We start from the raw sequence: 19,536 nt of genomic DNA on the forward strand, positions 1-19,536 counted from the left end.
GAATCCAACTGCCAAACTGCAGTCAGCCAGCAGTCAGCAGAAGTAACCTGCAGTACTGCACTCTAATCACTGTGCCGCCACAGCACAAGTGGTTTTTAAGTGAGACACACCCAGTTATATGATCTTTTTTTGTTGTTGTTAAATGATTCACTGCAGTTGTTGAATGAATCATACAATCACTAGCGAATCTGGCTTCCCCCGATTCTCTGCTTGTCGGAAGGCCACAAATGGCAATCACATGAACCAAGGACATTGCATCTATTGTGAGTACATCTGGTTGCCAAGTGTCTAAATTTTAATCATGTGACCATGGGGATACTGCCATGGTTGTAAGTGTGAGGACTGGATGCAAGTCACTTTTTTCCAGTTGCATTGCAGCTTTGAACGGTCGCTAAATGAAGGGTTATAAATTGAGCACTGCCTCTATGTAAATAGTTCTTCCAGTTCAGGCATGGTGCTCGGCTTTCCCTCCAAGTCCTAAGCAAGCCTGACCCTGCTTAGTTTCTGAGCCTGAGCAACGTTGCTGAACTGCTACTACCTGTTGAGATCATTAGCTTCTAAGCCAGGGGTAGGCAACCTTGGCTCTTTTATGACTCATGGACTTCAGCTCCCAGAATTCCTGAGCCACCATGGCTCAGCTTGGAAACCTCACCCTTTCCCCTCAGCATGGCTGGCTCAGGAATTCTGGGAGTTGAAGTCCACGAGTCATAAAAGAGCCAAGGTTGCCTACCCATGCTCTAAGCAGTGAATTTTATTCCAGTCAACCAGTAGCACTTGGATTCTGAAGTGTTATCTCCTGGTCCCTTATCAGCTTCATTCTGGTTACTACCTATAAGCAGTGGTGGGATTCAGCCAGTTCACACTAGTTCGGCACAAGCGGTAGCTAATTTTTTGTTGCCCAGGCCCAGAATGGAGTTCTGGAAGTGGCATCCACAGAGAGAACCGGTTGTTCACATATTTGAATCCCACCGGTTCCCAGAAGGCTCTGCAGGGGACAGAACATGGAAGATCAAATATATTGCAATATCACAATGCAAACCACATAACTTATGTACTTGCATCTGACATTGGGACACAACTGTGAAAGCTTGTTGTGATGCATGTCTTATCATTTTTTGGGTCATGATGGTTTGCATGAAATATCTGTGTTATGGCCCAATTCATTTTTAATTAAGTTTCCCCAAGTCAAATATGGTTTGATTTCAGTTAGGCTACAAGGGCAGGAATTTATACACAAGTAAGCAACCCTGTAAATCTTTGGTGCATCTCCTGTCTCTCTCCATCAAATTAAGTTTCCCTGCCTTGGAAAAAGGGCAGTGGAAGTTCGCCGTTGCTTATAGAGACATTCCCAAAGATTTGCACTCAGCTTGCAAAGGCTTAACTCCTTTTTGGGCAAATGGGGTGGGGGTGGGGGCGGATTAAGCATCTCACAGGAGTTGAATGCTTACAATATTCTGTTCAGTTCTATTTTGAATGAAATTTGCAACTTGAAAGTTGTTCCAGCGTGGCTGGGGTCCAACCTAAGCCAGCCGAAGTTTGATAATCAGTTTGGCATTCATATGGATTCAGTTTAGTTCCAGCTGAATTGGGGAAATGTTACAAATGCATTTTTATCTGCAAGAGAAGAATGGGAAAAGGAATGAATCAGTATGGTGAATTTGCTGTATTTAAATCTCAGAAATCACACATAAGAATAGATATGATACTGAAAAGATTCGTTTGCTTTCCCCCAATCTTCCTCTGCTCTCCCCTCCCCTCCTCTCCCCTTCCCCCCTCCCCTCCTCTCCTCCCCTCCCCCCGCTTTCTCTTGTTTTTCAGTTTGTCTGCAATTTCATTTGTCAAATATTTAAGGAAGACTGAACTGCACCACTTTTATGACGTAATTCATGATATTATCTTTCCCCAGGTATAGTGTGGTCACAAGCTATGAGGATTCTTTACACACCAGCACTTTAACCATTGCCAATGTCAGCGCAATGCTTGACTATGCCATCTTCACCTGCACAGCCAACAATGACCTGGGCACAGATGCTCTTGATATTCAGCTACTTAGCACCAGTAAGGAGCAGCTATCCAGTGAAGTTGAAAGTCAAAAATTCCTTGTACCTTTTGAATTAACTTTGATTATTTCTTGCCAGGTCGTCCTGACCCACCAACGGGGTTCAAGGTTATCAGTGTAGCTCATAATTGGTTGGCTTTGGAATGGACCCCAGGTTTTGATGGAGGGCTCCAGCAAAGCTTTCGTGTCAGGTAGGGCTCATGGAGATAAAAGTCCCATCTATCAACACAAGGAAAGATGATTTAAATCAGTGTAGCTCTCATGGTCCCATATACGAATTCTTGGGAACTGCTATCACTTGGTTGAATTGCTGTTCTTAGGAACTCTGAAAAGTGTCAGGCCCAAAAACAAGAATGACACTTGACAGCAATAGCAATACAGTAGTGTTTAGACATATGTACTTCATAGTGCTTTACAGGGCTTTTCAAAAGGTTTACAAAGTCAACATATTGCCCCCAACAATCTGAGTCCTCATTTTATCGACCTTGGAAGGATGGAAGGCCGAGTCAACCTTGAGCTGGTCAGGATTGAACTCCTGTCTGTGGGCAGAGTTAGCCTGTAATACTGCACTCTAACTGCCCTACCATGGCACGGTATTCCAGACCGAATTCTTTATAGTTTCCACACCTATAGACAGAATCTTGCCAGACTAAGCACTCTGCTATCTGCATCTACCATATACTCTGTGAAGTGTTAGGGAGGCACTGTCTTCATTCTCTTTCTTACACACAAAACATCGGACTGAATGGTCTCTTATTCCTCTACAATGCATCCCCTCCCCTCTGGGAATCCAGTCTACTGGATTCCATTACACTCATCAACTTTAAGAAGTATAGACTTGAATTTTTCAGAATTCTGGGAACTGAAGTCCATATACCTTAAAGATGCTGAGGTTGAGAAACACTGTCCTAGTGCACAAGCCTTGCTCTGTATTATGGGCGAAATAAGTATATTCATATAATAACTCTGGAACGATTCCCACCCCAACAAGATTTGTGTGATCCCACCCTTGTACCATTCCAGAAGTCATTGAAGGTCTGGTTGTTTCCCCAGGCCCTTAGGGGCAGGTTGACCATGAAACCCCTTTCTATTTTGTTCTCTTTTGTGTTGATCTGTTTTGGTTTAGCTTTGGTATCTTGTTCTTCTTCTCCATCCATCGTATGCATATTTTTCAGTTGTAACGCTACCCAGTTTTGCTTCTACATTGGATGGCCTATACGTTAAATATATATATAAAGAAACGCTGAAATGTCCTTGCCTTCAAGTGACGCACATAGACTAAACATTTAGGCGAAACCACTAGGGAAAAACAGTTAGAAAAAGAGACAATGTCAGTGCAGAAACAGATGGAATTTATTAATTTGAATAATCCACATTCAGAAATTACCCATGCTTCCATGGATTAGGCAGTGTGGGCCTGATGCCCCTTCATGTCACACACATTATGTGCTTAATGAATTTGTTCTTCTCAGTCGCTTTTATCTCCACTTCCTTTCATTCAGATATCATTGGCCCGAGGCTCCCAGCTTTCTGTACGCGGATGTCTTTCCACCGCAATCTCCAACTTTTACGCTGACTGGCCTGCAGCCAAACACCCCCTATAACGTCTCTGTCAATGCACGCAATGCTCTTGGAGAGAGCGATTTTGCAGATGGGGGTGCAGGGCTGAGCATCACCACAGAAGGTAAGGGACTTCGAGGTAATCCAGAGAAGAAGCACAAGAATGAATACTAGTTCTCTCTTGATTGCAAGTTTATATTGACAGAATCTTGCAAATCTGAAAAACAACAACAACGAGGGAGGGCCCCTTTTGAAACGCTTCCCACACCCTCCCTCCTCCTGCAGGTTTCGACATCTTTTGCATGATGTCTGGTCTGTAGCTCTTCCTCCTGGCTTCCAAGGTCATCCACACATACCATTACAGGAACAAGAGCAGGGCGCAGCAGAGGAGCATGAGGGCATAGCTGCCTTTTTAGGAGCAAAAAGGCAGTAATTCTATAAGTAGACATAGTGCTGGACATGGACCATAGAGATCCGGTTCTGAAGTTCAATTGGATCGAATACTTTATTTGACCGAGTGTCGTTAGTTCTCATCCGCATAAGCTCCCTGGGTGACTTGGAACCAGTTTGTCCCTCTCAGCCCAACTCACCTCACAGGGTGGTTGTTGTGGGGAAAATAGGAGAAAGAAAGAGCCAGTTTGGTCTAGCGGTTAAGGATCCAAGCTAGAAAGCAGGAGACGGTGAGTTCTAGTTCCGTCTTAGCCATGAAAGCCAGCTGGGTGACCTTGGGCAAGTCACACTCTCTCTCAAACTCAGTTCATTTCACCTCACAGGATTGTCGTTTTGGGAAAAATAGGAGGATTATGTGTTGCAGGTTACAAACAAAAAACAGATATGTTCGCTGCCTTGAGTTGTTTATAAAAAATAATAATAAAGGTGGAATATAAATAAATTAATTTAAAAAAAACCAAGACCCCATGTGGTGTAAAGGTGAATGGGGAAACATAGCTCTAGTTTACACTCAGTCATGGAAACTCATTGAGTAACCTGGTCCATGGGCCAGGTGAAATCTGAACTAAGAATGGGAAAACGTAGCTCAAGTTTACACTCAGTCATGGAAACTCATTGAGTAACTTGGTCTATGGGCCAGGTGAAATCTGGACTAAGAGTGGGGAAACGTAGCTCTAGTTTACACTCAGTCATGGAAACTCATTGAGTAACTTGGTCTATGGGCCAGGTGAAATCTGGACTAAGAGTGGGGAAACGTAGCTCTAGTTTGGTCCATGGGCCAATCACCCCTTCTCAGCTCAACTTACTCCATGGGGTTACAGTATTCCTGTAGGAAAAAGCAGGAGGGAGCAGCACACAGTCACACTGAGGAGATGGCTACATATGTTTTCACAATACTGAAAAGTTCGTGGGGAAAAAAAATCCACATTGTTCAAGTAATTGGTCAATGTTCCAGGCACTTTCTGTTCATTTCCCCTAAAGGCACAGGATTCTGCTTATGCTCTCTGAGCCTTCTTATAGGGAAGTTAAAAAAAGGGAAGCAAAACTAAAAAAAAAATGCACCAAGAAACATGGCACTTTTGGCCCAATCCCTTTCTCAGGCAACTTGTCAGCTATATGCTGTTCTTAGAATTTGAATAATACACTTGTAATTTTCCATATTTCTTTCCAGAGAGAATAGAAACCCCAGTTGAGAAGGATCCGGAGATTCCCCTCTCATTTGAACCAGGTGATCTCTTCTCGTTAAACCCTGATTTTTTACGATAAATATGGCCATGGTACCTCAGTTAAGCTAGCCACTATTTTTTATTAGGGAGACTTAGGAGCCACTGATGCTTCTTTCAGTGCTGTGATTACCGTATTTATCGGCGTATAACACGCACTTTTTCTTCCTGAAAATAGGGGGCAAATGATGTGTGCGTGTTATACACCGATATAATGTTAATGACCCATAGTTATTTATTTGAAATTTAAGGTTTTTTTCCTGAAATTTCCTTTTTAAAATGAGGTGCGTGTTATATGCCGGTGCGTGTTATACGCCGATAAATACGGTACTTGGTTTTGTATTGTCAAAAATAAAATATGTCAAAGCTGTCCACGCTACTCCATTTGATCCGCTGGGGACATTACTTATGGATGCCCACAATATTTGTGAGTGATACAATGAGGAACTGAGGTTTAAATTTAAGTTAATTTTGTGTACAGGCTGTACACAAGTGGAATCCTGGAAGTTGGACTAGATCAATGATGGTGAACCTTTTAGAGACCAAGCGCCCAAGCTGCAACCCAAAACCCACTTATATATTGTCAGGTGCCAAGTGGGCATGGCCCATTGGGTGGGCGTGGCTGCGGTGGTAACCGCAGACTGGGTGGGACTAAAAAGTTCAATCAATCACTTCCAACTTTGCGAGATCTTTTTTTTTCCCCCGTGAGAAGTTGAAATTGATTGAGCCTTTTTTTTTTGCACACGGTGGCAGAGGCCTAAAGTGAAAAGGTTTTATAAAACCCAGCTGAAGGCCTAGGACTGGGCTGACAGCGGGCGTGCCCACAGTGAGGGCTCTGCGTGCCACCTTTGGCACCCGTGCCATAGGTTCGCCACCACAGGACTAGATGATCTCCAAGGTCTCTTTCCATTGGCAATTCTACGCCAATAAGGAGCTGATCCTGGGTTCTTTCCTGATTTGGGACAAAAATGATAAGGGGGAGAAAGCTCATTCTATCGACTTTCACTTTTTAAAATCTTTCTTCCCCTAGAAAGGTCCGTGTTGCCCCTTCCCCTTGTTGTGCTCCTCGGTGGTCTAGGAGGGTTTCTGCTAGTTTCCAACTTATTTTTGCTTGGCTGCTTAATCTTCAGAAAGAGCACTCTGGCTCCCACAGGTAAGCATATAGATCATAACTTATAAATGGGTCACTGGTCGGGGGGAAATTCCAATAGTCTGCTCTGCTTTTTCTGTCTTGCCATAACTGTCTCACCATAAAAACGGTCATTCTAGGTAGATAAAGAAATCCTTTCATTTCTTCTGTTCAATATAATTTCTTTTGCTTGTTTTTCTCCTAACAGGAGATGGGGTGGAAAGACCAACCAGGTGAGCCTAACTGGGCGAGAGGGCAAGACCCATGTGATTTAAGTTGGTAACTTGGGCCTGCTTTCTTTTCTCTTTCTTTTTCATATTGATGCATCTAATGTTTTGACGGAGTTGAATAATTTGAAAAGCTGACGTTGTCAGTCATGGCGAGATGGGGGCAATTTCCTTGGGAACTGAGAAACACTTCGTAAATTCATCACTGTACTATAATTGCAGGGGGAAGGTGAGATTTGGGAACAGCTACACGATGAGCAAATGGCTGAAAGCTGGTGGGCAACCGGCACAGCTGGAGGGGTGCAGTTCAGAGGTAAGGGCATCTATCTGGTCATGGGGACTGTGGGTGCAACATCTGAGTGACACAGTGGTTGCCAAGCAAGGAGATAGGGCAACAAATGGTTTGTATGTTAAGCAGCAGGAAATGCAATACTATTTTCAGAATGCACAGGAATTGGATACAGGTAGTCCTCAATCTACAACTATTTGTTTAGTGATCATTTAAAGTTACAGCAGCACTGAAAAAAAGGGACTTATGACCAGTCCTTGCACTTACAACCAACACGGCATCCATCCAGTCGTACCATCAAAATTTGGGTGCTAGGCATCTGGCACGATCGCCATTTGCAACTTCTCAGCCAGCTTCCAACAAGCAAGATCAGGGGAAGAAGCCTGATTCTCTTAATGACTAGGAGATTCACTTAATAACTGCAGTGATCTGCTTGACAAGGTGGCAAAAAAAATTGTAAAATTGGGCACGATTCATTCAGCCTTGTTTAGCAATGGAAATTTTGGTCCCAACTGCGATCCTAAGTTGAGAACTAGCTGTGGGATGGTGGTGGTGGTGGAAGCACAAAACTTACTTAGTAGAGGGGGAAAAAAATTCCTCTCTCTTTTTTTTATTCCCCAAAGTTTTTTTTTGAAACTTGCTTTTTCCTCCCAAGGAAACTTAAGTCAAAGCAGCTGGTTTCACTCACTGCTTCCTCCATTCAATACCAAGATTGCATCCTTTGGAAATAAGGGTACATTTTGCAGTGCCTTTGGATTCTGTCCATCTCTTAGAGACCCACCATTCTCTCCAGTATCAGTAAATCCAATTTCAGCAATAGAGAGAAATTATGTCAGCTGGAGAAGATTAGTCGAACTGACTCACTTAGGCTCCATCATAATGCAACTTAAGAATGTATTGTACTTTGGGAGAGTGGGTGGGATTGGGGGTTGCTAGGAAGCAAGGAAACTTGGGGAAAGTATAGGGAAGTCCCCAGGAGCACTTTAGAGAATCTTTCTGCCTCTGTCTGGAAAACTTTATGCAGCTCTGCTTCTGTTTCTTATTAGCAGAAAAGGTTATGAGGGTTTGGTCTAATGAGAAGTCCTTTTTCAAAAAACAGAAGGCATAATCCTGACATTTTGAGAGAATCAGCCTATTTGAAAGGATCTTATTTGTCAATCCTTGTTAGAAAAAAAAGAGTTTCTCTAGCACTGTGGTGGCGAACCTAGGGCACGCGTACCACAGGTGGCACACAGAGCCCTCCCTGTGGGCACCTGCGCCGTTGCTCCAGTCCTAGGCCTTCAGCTGGGGTTTCTTAAAACCTTTTCGCTTTAGGCCTCCGCTGCCGTGTGCAAAAAAAAAAAGATTCAATCAATCAATCAATTTCAACTTCTCGCGGGGAAAAAAAAAATCTCGTAAAGTTAGAATTGATTGACTGATTTTTTTAATCCCACCCAGTCTGCCGTTACCACCGCAGCCATGCCCACCCAATGGGCCATGCCCACACTGCACCCAACGATACATAAGTGGGTTTTGGGTTGCAGTTTGGGCACTCGGCTCTAAAAGTATCGCCATCACTGCTCTACGGGAAGGCGAAGGGCTGGAAATTGTAACTAAACTCTCCTGGAAGAGATGGTGGGCAGACTTAAGATATACACACGATGGATGGATGGATGGATGGGTGGGTGGGTGGGTGGGTGGATACCATGAATAGGAGGCCCTTCCAAGGCCTGGGGAAAAATGTTTTTAAAAGATTACTTAAAGATGGGGGTTGTAAATGTCCTTGGGGGGGGGATACTGTTCCAAAGAGTAGGAGCAGTGATGGAGAAGGCTTACCTCCTAGGTCCTTAGATAATACTGCCTAATCAGCAGGATCCAGGACAAACTGTCAGAAGGCATGTAGTATGCTAGTACTAAAAGAGACAGACAAACCCTCAAAAACCTAATCCCGGTGCTATATAAAACTTTATAAATAATAACTAGTGTATTGAATTGCATCCAGAAGCTGACTGGTAATCAGTGCAGACCATATACGATATTACATAGGCGTAGGGACACTTCTCCATTACTGCTCATATTGCCACATTCTGGACTAGAGGTAGTTTTTGAATGGTCTCCAAGGCCAGATTTGTTTTTCTTGCTCCTGACATAGTTGGTTGGCTCTCTCTCCAGGGCAGTTCTACCAAGACATCAGCCACTCTCTCTACAGCCACCAGAGACACTAGTGTTACAGGTATGTAGGAGCTGATGTATTTTCCCCCTCCTCTCTGTTGCAATCCTAATTCCTGTTGCCTGAAGGAGAACTTTGGTTTTCTTTGCAGACCCCAACATCTCACTTCCTTGGATTGGCTCTCAAGAGCTCCATGAATATGAGGAGGTAGGAGGTCCTAGGAGACTGGAGGAAATGGGACCACTCTATGATGAATGGAACTCCAACCATGAACCATGGATCAATGAATATGCAGTGAGTAGCTGGAGAGGGAGGTGATGTCTCAGACAGTCCTGTTGTGTTGCCAATCAAGAGTACAGTAGGTTGCTTTATCAAGGAGGTTTTGTTGATGGATACTTCAATGGAGGGACGCGGTGGCTCAGTGGGTTAGGACGCTGAGCTTGTCGATCAGAAGGTCGGCAGTTTGGCGGGTCGAATCCCAAGTGCCGCATAACAGAGTGAGCGCCTGTTACTCGTCCCAGCTTCTGCCAACCTAGCAGTTCGAAAGCACGTAAAAATGCAAGTAGAAAAATAGGGACCACTACGGTGGGAAGGTAACAGTGTTCCGTGCGCCTTTGGCGTCTAGTCATGCCAGCCACATGACCACGGAGACGTCCTCGGACAAGCGCTGGCTCTTCGGCTTTGAAACGGAGATGAGCACCGGCCCCTAGAGTCGGAAACAACTAGCACGCATGTGCGGGGGAACCTTTACCTTTTACCTTTTACTTCAATGGAAGTATTTAATCAGTGGAACAACTTGCCTCCAGAAATTGTGAATGATCCAACACTGGAAGTTTTTAAGAAGAGACTGGACAACCGTTTGTCTGAAATGGTATAGGGTTTCTTGCCTGAGTAGGGGGTTGGACTAGATGACCTCCAAGGTCCCTTCCAACTATTCTGTTCTGTTATTCTATTGTATTCTATTCTGTTCTGTTCTGTTCTGTTCTGTTCTGTTCTACTCTATTCCATCCCATCCCATCCCACCCCACCCTCTATCTCAGGGGTCTTCAAACTTGACCCTTTTATGACTTGTGGACTTCAGCTCCCAGAATTTCTCAGCCAGCATGTCTGGCTGAGGAATTCTGGGAGTTGAAGTCCACAAGTCATAAAAGGGCCAAGTTTAAAGACCCCTGCTCTATCTTAATACTTCAAAAATGACATGGAATCTTACCAGATCTTATTCCTTGTGTTTAGCAGGTCTACCAAGGGATTGGAAGATGGCCAGCTGCCTCCACAAAGACAGCACAGATCTATGACTCAGTGGCAAACTATCTGCCCCTGGATACAGAGCTGCCTTTTGAGCAACAAGGGGAACTAGTCTAAGTAACCTGCTTTGTGTTTCTCTGACCCACCATCTAAGATTGTGTTGTCTCCTGGTAACTCTCAGCTCCTTCATTTTATGCTGTCTTCCGTAACAGTGTAGAGAAGCCAAATCCAGGTGTGCAGTCTTTGGATGGGTTCACACAATATAACTAAGCCTGGATTAGCAAGACACAATTGCTGAGGGTGCAAAATAAATAAATAAATAAATGGTGTACTCAATCTACAAAAGATAAACGTGACAGCTTTGTTTTGACTGCTGACCCAGTGGTCGGTTCCTTACAAATCAAGTGTGGAATGTTTGGCAAAACAGCCAAGAGAATGCTTGCCATTCTCCTTTTCCCCTATTGGAATCCGATGCCTTGGGCTCTCCCCAGCTGTTACTTTGCGTGGCTAATTGAACTGTTTTAATCTCAGTTGGGTTTAATAAAAACTGTAACTTTAAGAATTGCTACCTAGGCTTGAGGTTGTTCCCCCCCCTCCCCAACCTTCCTCTTGCTTAGTTTGTGTGTGTTGTCTTTTGTAGCTAAACCTCAGGGCAAGGAGTTTTCCACCACTCAGCTGCTTGCAGTGTCTTTTGGCTAAAAAGCTAGGTTCAAAATGCAAGAAATCCATAAAATATAAATAAGCCCAAGGCAGACCACACATGGCTCGCTGGGGATGGAAAGGATACCATGAACCAGAGTCACGTGAAGAGTGTTAAAAAAAAGGTTTATTACACTTCTGCTCCAATAGTTTATGCTCCATTGTAAAGCCAGCTCGATTTTTCCTCTGGTCAAGTTATCTACCCTTGCAAGTTTTCATCATGTCGAACGCAGAGGGATGCATATGAGCATAGCAGACCCCAAACAGACCAGGGGAAAAGCATAGACATTTATTCCTAGCCATGACAAGGTTAAACTGATGAAGCAGGCATTTGAAACCTGCCCCGTGGGAATCCCCTCTACGGGCAGAGTTTGCAATACAACAGCATTTCATCCCTCGCCCTCCCCCTCTGTCAGAGGCCTATGGGTGAAAATACCTCGTCTGCTTTGCATTTGTGGGTGATGGTTACACAGTAGACCAGGGGTAGGCAACCTCGGCTCTTTTATGACTCATGGACTTCAGCACCCAGAATTCCTGAGTCAACATAGCTGTCTCAGGAATTCTGGGAATTGAAGTCCATGAGTCATAAAAGAGCCAAGGTTGCCTACCCCTGCAATAGACTTAAGCTGGCTACTAAATGGACCCACATTGTGAGTTTGCATTGAGCCGGGTTCCTACGGTATATTTTAGGTGTAAAGAACTAACCCCAGGTAAAAACTAACCAAGCGCTGTATGTTTCCAAACACAGGTAGTCCTCGACTTACAACAGTTTGTTTAGTGACCCTTCCAAGTTACAACGGCCCTGAAAAATGTGACTTATGACCGTTTTTCATAGTTACGACCTTTGCAGCATCCCCAACGATCCTGTGATCAAAATTCAGAATTCTTTTTCAGTGCCATTGTAACTTTAAATGGTCGCTAAATGAATGATTATAAGCCAAGGACCTACTTGTAATTCCTACCAGATACTTGGAGAACAGGAAGGGAGTTGGAGATTGGAGAAGAGCACGAAGGAAAAAGGGGAATGGTTTTTCTCACTTTGTGGAGATACAGCTTTCCGAAATGGAAGGAAGCTAACGCAGTCTCAGAGAAGAGTCCAAGACTGCTTCTTTGGCCCATGTAGGGTTTCAAAGCAAGCCAGAGATCTGGCTACAGCTGTCTGGACACAGATGCTGTGAGAGGGTGCAATGCAGGCCAAAGCCTAAATCATAATCACACAAAAAAAAAACATGCAAAGATATCCTGGCAGTTCTGAACACACCCATCTTCCTTGAGAGACCTTAGGACAGGGGTCCCCAACCTTGGCGACTTTAAGACCTGTGGACTTCAACTCCTAGAATTCCCCAGCCAGCCATGCTGGCTGGGGAATTCTGGGAGTTGAAGTCCACAGGTCTTAAAGTCGCCAAGGTTGGGGACCTCTGCCTTAGGATGCTCTTTTGCCAAGGATGGCAGTGCAACTGCCTTTGCTCGCCTCTGGCTAATTTGAGGCATAATTAATAGCAGCGCCAGCACTTTCCTCTGTAAGAGGAGCTTTCTGCCTTAAAAGGCTAACTTGTCATTAACACCAACTTAATAACGATGATATCCCCATCCCTGGGAGAAATCCTGGGAATTTCAATTTGCTGGGCTGGCCAAGACTTCTATTAGAAGTCCCAAGCCTGCTCACAAAATAATGCTTCCTTGGATTCTCCACGTTACATGAATCTGGACTGAATCCAATTTCATTTTGAATGAAATGCATTTGGTAATACATTCTGCAAACACCTATGTTCTGAAAAGACATTTTCCCAGTAGTCATTTAGATGGTGACATATTTGAGTAATTCTTAAGAAACCCCACAAAGCCCCTCTTAGGGGTCCATTGTTGAACTGGGTTCAATGGGGTTAGTCTAAAATAGATTCTGTCTTACATCTACTACTCAGGAGTAAGGCCAATTAAATACAATGGGGATTCCCCCTCCCTTGAGTACTCGTATATAGGATTGCATTGTTGTTTTTGCCTTAAGTCAGGGGTCTTCAAACTTGGCCCTTTTATGACTTATGGACTTCCTCCCTGGCTGAGGAATTCTGGGAGTTGAAGTCCTCAAGTCATAAAAGGGCCAAGTTTGAAGACCCCTGACTTAAGTGATGACTCAAGCTGGGCTCCTGCTATATGATCCAATATAATCAATGAACCAATGTGGTTCAAGTAAAAAAAAGTTCAGAGGTTCAACAAACCAATATGATTCAGGAATAATAACAATAATAAAGATTCAAGTGTTCTACGAACCAATATGGTTCGAGTTAAAATCCATTTCACAGAAATGATTAAAGTGTAGTGGATAAGGAATATGGAGGGTTCCCAATTGCACAGAATGTCAAGAGGACCAAGTGAGGGAGGTAGTTGGATGCAAAAATTCAAATCAACTTTTCCTTCAAATATGCGGTGATGGATTCCAACCTGGAATGACCTAGAGGGTGCCAGGTTGGAGAAGATGGACTTATAAGCTCAGATCCTCACTCTTGCTGATGATATGGAACCTCATGGGATTATGTGGTGTGGGCTTGCATCTGGGATGCCACCAGCTTGTGGTAGAAGCAATGATGATGGCAGAAATAAACCCAGCTTCTCCATCAATGGTTTGTGGTTACAGTGGGTCATCTCTGCAACTGACCCATGGCACCAGCATCTACTAAGTGAAGATGCTTTTTTTGTGTAAAGCTTCAAGGTTCAGCTTGGTGTCCTAATCCTTATCCAATAACTTAATTAAATATAGCAAACAGAAGACAACAGATTCCTTTGGGGTGGGGAGAACAGAAAGGAGAAGAAAGAAACAAAGACATTCATGCTTCCTCACTCTTCAAGGTGGAGAAAGAGAAAGGTTGGTCTATCCAAGATGGCTGTCAGGTGAAGGATGGGGGATAGACCAACCCAGGGCCTGAGCGACGGCTTCGTAGCAAAAGACGCAGCTAGAGAGTAGAGACAAGAGTTTGTCAAAAGCTGCACATTGCTCTTTGGACTTTTGCCCGTCCCCAGCCCTACCTGGATCACTCCAAAGCCCAACTCACCTGCTCGGCTGCTGGTCCTGAAGTCAATAGGTGAACTGGCTGCTCATTTTCTGGGTTCCGGGCACTGGGATCGGCCCAGTGATCTAGTAAGAGGCGGACAATCTGCTCTTGATAGGGATGGCCATGTAGACCTGCAGCCATGTGCAGAGCTGTGTTCCCATGGGCCTGAGGATAGAGAAAGCCCTTGATCCTAAGGCAGTGCTCAGCTTATCATCTCCTGAGCAAGAGAGGCAGATCAGGCAAGGCAAACACTAGAAAGGCACAGGCCAAGAGGCTTGGGTGAGGATCCTGAATCTGCATACTACACCTTCTTTAGGTGGAAAAACTCCCATCCCAGTCTCAATTCCATATACAAAATTAACACTATGGCTCTTAAGGTACAGCAAGATGAGAAATTCATTCATGCATCTCCAATATGACTGCCAAGCCACCCACGCAGTTCTCATCTGTTTGACTTCTGCACCACATGTTGTTGATATAGGCTTTTTTCCCCCTTGCAGCTGAGCAGGCAAATGGTTTTAAAAGGAGAAGTACCTTGTCCCAGACACTATGCCTCAGCAGTCATGCACTCTCTCTCTCTCCCTCCCTCCCTCCCTCCTCTCTGTACATTTCCCCCCCAAATCAAATGCCTTCCAGATATTCTTTACCTGCTGCTTCCAAGATCTGCAGCATTGACACGGGCTACCTGTAAGCAAGGGTGGCCCTCAATTTGCAAAGTTTAGCATCCATTAAAAGTTACAAGGACACTGGAAAAAAAGGGACTTACAACTGGTCCTTGCACTTATGATGGTCACGGCATCCCGATGGTCACATTATGAACGTTCGGCTGCTTAGCAACCGGCATGTGTTTACAAGGGTTACATGTCCCGGGATCATGTGTGTGACCCTCCCCAGCCAGCTTCCAACAAGCGAAGTTAATGAGAGAAGCCGGATTTGTTTAACAACTACATGACTGATTTAACAACCATGGCAGAAAAGGTTATAAAGCTGGGTGCAACTCACTGAACAACTGCCTTGCTCAGTGGCAGAAATTCTGGTCCCAGTTGTGGCTGTAAATTGAGGGCTTCCTGCAGTCCAAGGTACAGGTTGGAAGCTGTCAGAAAATGCACACCACCTTCTCTGTGCCCAGCCCTGGGGGCAATGCTTGTGAATAGCAATAGCACTTAGACTTATATACCACTTCACAGTGCTTTACAGCCCTCTCTAAATGGTTTACGGTGTCAACACATTGTCCCCAACAATCTGGGTCCTCATTTTACTGACCTCGGAAGGATGGAAGGCTGAGTCAAACTTGAGCCCATCAGGATCGAACTGCAGTCAGCTGGCAGTTAGCAGAATTAGCCTGCAGTACCACATTCTAACCACTGTGCCACCACAGCTCCTGGGGGAATGGGGGACTCTTAGTCGCATACCTTAATGTTTACAAAGTTCTGACGTTCTAGTCCAGGTAGTTTGAGGAGGAACTGGACCAAAGGCAGGTTTGCAGCCTGGACAGCCAAATGCAGGATGGTTTTACTGCTCTTCAAGTCCTAACCAAAGGGAAAACAAAGATCAGACATCCAGGCAGTGGTGGGTTTAGGTAATTCTCCAGTTTGGTCTAAGTGGGTTCCTTCTTTAGAGGGCACTGTGTATTACTTCCAAATGGGAAAAGTCAAATCTGTTGCACTGATGTCCACCTTCTGATGGAGGGCCTGGTCTTTTGCCTTCCCACCTCCCTTGTGGTGCTATAACAGCCAGACAAGACACTCTTCCTGGAGTGTCCTACCTCGACATGACATGAACCCTTGATATAGCACTGCCCACCTACCTGGCTCTTGTAATCAGCTCCAAGTTGCAAAAGCCGCTGAATGCAGAGCAGTAAGTTCTGCAAGTGATGTTGGGATGAGGGCTCCATGTTTTGTGTCTGGAAGGCAGCGTTGTGAGCAACGACGGCACAGTGCAAAGGAGTGAGACCTGTACAAATACCGCAGAAAAGGAATCAGACAGCGCGCCTGCATTTTGTGTGTGTGTCTTTGAGTGAGTGTTGACTCCTGATATGTTGATTGACACCTAGTCCCTGCAGTTTTCTTGGCAAGATATTGGAAGAGGTCTGCCACTGTCTTCTTCCTAGTGCTGGAAGAGCGGGACTGGCTCAAGGTCATGTAACTGTTCAATTCACGGTATCTGGGATGATGGGCCTAAAGTCCCCTAGCTGGTTTCCATGCCTAAGAGGAGACTAGAACTCGCAATCTCCTGATTATTGGCCCAAAGTCACCCAGCTGGCTTTCATCCCTAAGGTGGAACTAGAAGGCATGTTCTGCTGGTTCTTATCCTTTTACCTTAACCACTACACCAACATGGCTCTTAAACATACTCCAGCAGAAAATGGTTTTGATAAAAAAATCAAAAGCTTTTATCATCTTGATGTAACGGTTGGTTCCCAGAGAGCTACGAATTCTGGAAACCATTATGTAGAAAGCCAATTGCAAGCAGTGGGTTAGGACACTGAGCTTGTCGATCAGAAGGTTGGCAGTTTGGCGGGTCGAATCCCGAGTGCCACGTAGCAGAGTGAGCGCCTGTTACTCATCCCAGCTTCTGCCAACCTAGCAGTTCGAAAGCACGCAAAAATGCAAGTAGAAAAATAGGGACCACTACGGTGGGAAGGTAACAGCATTCCGTGCGCCTTTGGCGTCTAGTCATGCTGGCCACATGACCACGGAGACGTCCTCGGACAAGCGCTGGCTCTTTGGCTTTGAAACGGAGATGAGCGCCGGTTCCTAGAGTTGGAAATGACTAGCACGCATGTGCAGGGGAACCTTTACCTTTACCTATAATCAGGCCTTTTTTCCTCATAGAACGCTCAGAACGGAGTTCCGGCACCTTTTTTGGATGGAACCTTGTAGGGTAGGCAAGGCAGGTTGTATGACATGTGTGAGTTCCGGCACCTTTTTCTTTTACAAAAAAAGCGCTGCCTATAATATTATCAGTGAAGAGAGCTGCATCCTGACTAGTTCAGAGGAAGATTGTTAGAAGGAAAATTAGAAAGCTCTCTGCCCTGCCATCCAAGGGGGAAAAAATGGCTCTAAACATGAAATGGTTCAGTGGCTGGAAGTTTTGTAACCCTGACTTTTTCTCAATGAATCTTGCTAAAGGGAAAAAAAATTAGTATGAATCATACTTGGGGAAAAACATCGCTTTTGGTCCTGGCAGTTGCCAAAGAACCTGACACTTACCTTCAAAATTTCTGGCTTCCACATTGACAAGAGCACCAGTCATCATGACAGCCTGGAAAAGAAGCCGGAGGTGGGGGAAATAATAAAGCTGATGTGTGTTTTGGAAAAGATTCGTTTGAGTCATGAGATTTTCCATGCTGGCTCAGGATATCTAGGAAATATAGCTCCAGTATACCAGGAGGGCCTGGAGGTTGTGCTACTATGCAAAGCTTTGATGGGGTGACTCACTTGGAAAGAGATTCAACCCAATCATCATGTCAAAACAGATATACAAAGTCAAGCAGGATGGTATTTTTACTAGCCAGATTAGAACCACCGCCCTGCCAGTTTACGGGTCGTCCTTGACTTATAACCATATGTTTAGTGAGCAGAAGTCATAACAGCACTGGAAAAAAATGACTTATGACCAGTCCTTGCATTTATGACCATTGCAGCATCCACAGTCACATGATCAAAATTTAAGTGCTTGGCAACCAACATATATTTATGGTTGCAATGCCCCAGGGTCATGTGATTGCCATTCGTGGCTTTCCCAGCCGGTTTCCAACAAGCAAACTCAACAGAGGAGCTGGATTTGCTTAATGGCCAATCATTCACTTAACAAAGGCAATGGATTTGCTTAACAACCATGGTAAAAAAAACAATTGGGCATGACCCACTTAGCAACCACCTTGCTTAACAATGCAAATTCTGGTCCCAATTGTCATAATTCGAAGGCTACTGCATCTCTTTGGCTGGCTTATCAGGGGCTTTCTAAGCATATCCCCAAACTACATGTCTCAAAGCAAAGCAGGTGGATTAACAGACTAATACCCCTTCAGTGCTTCTCTGATGCTTTGCTTGGAGCACTGAGATAGCTAGTTTTGTCTCCACTAAAGAGGTTACCGTGCCTACTTTGTACAAGGCTATTTTAGTGGGGAAAATAGGCCAGTCTCACCTCAATGACACTGGGCAGCCCGTAGGTGGCGCCAAGATGCAGCACCGTCTGCCCCTTTTGGTCCATGGCATTGACATCTGCTCCCAGCAAAACCAGATCCTTCACGATCTTAGGTTGATTGGCTGCAGCAGCCACTAATAATGGAGTCTGGACAGAAAGAAAAAAATAACAATAATTGAACGGAAGAAGCTTCTTCAGATGAGAAGCGAAACATTTTCAAAGAAAAAGCACTGTTGGGACAACCATGACCCGGATGGCTGAGAATCTCCATAGACAACTGAACTGAAGCTAAACTTGACTTGAGGGCACGGCCTAAACAGGTGGTCCATGTAAGGCAGTCCACCTAAACGGCAGCTCATTATAGGGGTAGGAATGGATGGAAGGAATAATGTGTCAATGTAAGTTTTCGTAGCTGAGTATCACAGTGTTTCTCAACTTGAAGATGTATGGACTTCAACTCCACAAATTCAGTTTCCCCTAGATCCCCATCAAATCAACTCCCCCCAAATCAATTCTCCGTAGGTGACTGGAGAATTCTGAAAATTGAAGTCTACACATCTTCAAGCTGCCGAAATAGAAAAACACCGACTGCTAGCTTGTAGAGCTGATAGTTTGAAGGGACCCCTAGGTGCAGTGTTATTTGGGAGGGATGACCATTGCTTCTGGCCTTAATCTGCCTATCCTAGATCTGCCTGATCTGCCTATCCTAGATCCAAAACTGTGAATGTTTTAAGAAAAAAAATGTATACACACAACTTTAATGTTTGCATGTAGCTTCCAAGTGGCATTTCTTTTACATCGTAAACTCAGCTTCTTGAAGGACAGCTGCTGATGCTTTCCCATTCCAGTATAACATGGAACAGCAGATCACACAAGATAAGCCACAGGGGTGACGGGAAGAGACTTCTTTCAAGAAACAACAACCCAAGATACCTTTAGCAATATCTGTGCAAGGAGAGAACCTCCAGCTAATTCAGGGACCAGGGGTTTCTAAACTTGGCAGCTTTAAGACGTGTGGACTTCAACTCCCAGAATTCCCCAGCCAGCATGGGAAATTTAAGATTTGTGGACTTCCAACTGCCAGATTCCCCCATCCAGCCATGGAAGTTGAAGTCCACAAGTCTTAAAAGTTGCCAAGTTTGAAGACCCTTGTCCTAGAATGAACTTACCTTCCCCCGGTGTTCTTTGACATCCAACTGTCCACAGTCTCGGAGCACTTCAGCTGCAGCATAGGACAATGGGCGGAGTCCTTGAGCAACAAAGAGATGGAGCAACCTGGAAAAGAAAGGCTCAGAATGATCAAATGTCTA

The 19,536-nt window shown here is 44.7% G+C and overlaps 2 protein-coding genes across 2 annotated transcripts in view; one reads left to right on the forward strand and one right to left on the reverse strand.

Annotated features, from left to right (window-relative positions):
- The window catches only part of NPHS1 (NPHS1 adhesion molecule, nephrin), a gene marked incomplete at both ends in the record, with an annotated part of 35,319 nt that extends 24,871 nt beyond the window's left edge, over positions 1-10,448 (forward strand). The window contains 11 exons of the mRNA XM_083370112.1: positions 1,907-2,058; positions 2,139-2,250; positions 3,562-3,792; positions 4,106-4,170; positions 5,241-5,297; positions 6,323-6,445; positions 6,630-6,654; positions 6,871-6,961; positions 9,089-9,149; positions 9,238-9,380; positions 10,320-10,448. Coding sequence (XP_083226238.1) covers positions 1,907-2,058; positions 2,139-2,250; positions 3,562-3,792; positions 4,106-4,170; positions 5,241-5,297; positions 6,323-6,445; positions 6,630-6,654; positions 6,871-6,961; positions 9,089-9,149; positions 9,238-9,380; positions 10,320-10,448 — 1,189 coding nt within the window. The remainder of the gene's footprint in view (positions 1-1,906; positions 2,059-2,138; positions 2,251-3,561; positions 3,793-4,105; positions 4,171-5,240; positions 5,298-6,322; positions 6,446-6,629; positions 6,655-6,870; positions 6,962-9,088; positions 9,150-9,237; positions 9,381-10,319) is intronic.
- Positions 10,449-13,912: 3,464 nt separating this feature from the next.
- NFKBID (NFKB inhibitor delta) overlaps positions 13,913-19,536 on the reverse strand; it is a gene marked incomplete at its 3' end in the record, with an annotated part of 28,779 nt that continues 23,155 nt past the window's right edge. Inside the window, exons 6-12 of the mRNA XM_083369590.1 lie at positions 19,396-19,501; positions 18,227-18,373; positions 17,290-17,341; positions 15,885-16,030; positions 15,490-15,606; positions 14,078-14,242; positions 13,913-13,978 (exon numbers count right to left, since the gene is read on the reverse strand). Of these exons, the coding sequence (XP_083225716.1) occupies positions 13,913-13,978; positions 14,078-14,242; positions 15,490-15,606; positions 15,885-16,030; positions 17,290-17,341; positions 18,227-18,373; positions 19,396-19,501 (799 nt within the window). The remainder of the gene's footprint in view (positions 13,979-14,077; positions 14,243-15,489; positions 15,607-15,884; positions 16,031-17,289; positions 17,342-18,226; positions 18,374-19,395; positions 19,502-19,536) is intronic.

The sequence above is a fragment of the Vipera ursinii genome (genome assembly GCF_947247035.1).
Source record: "Vipera ursinii genome assembly, chromosome: 9".
Classification (NCBI taxonomy): domain Eukaryota; kingdom Metazoa; phylum Chordata; class Lepidosauria; order Squamata; family Viperidae; genus Vipera; species Vipera ursinii.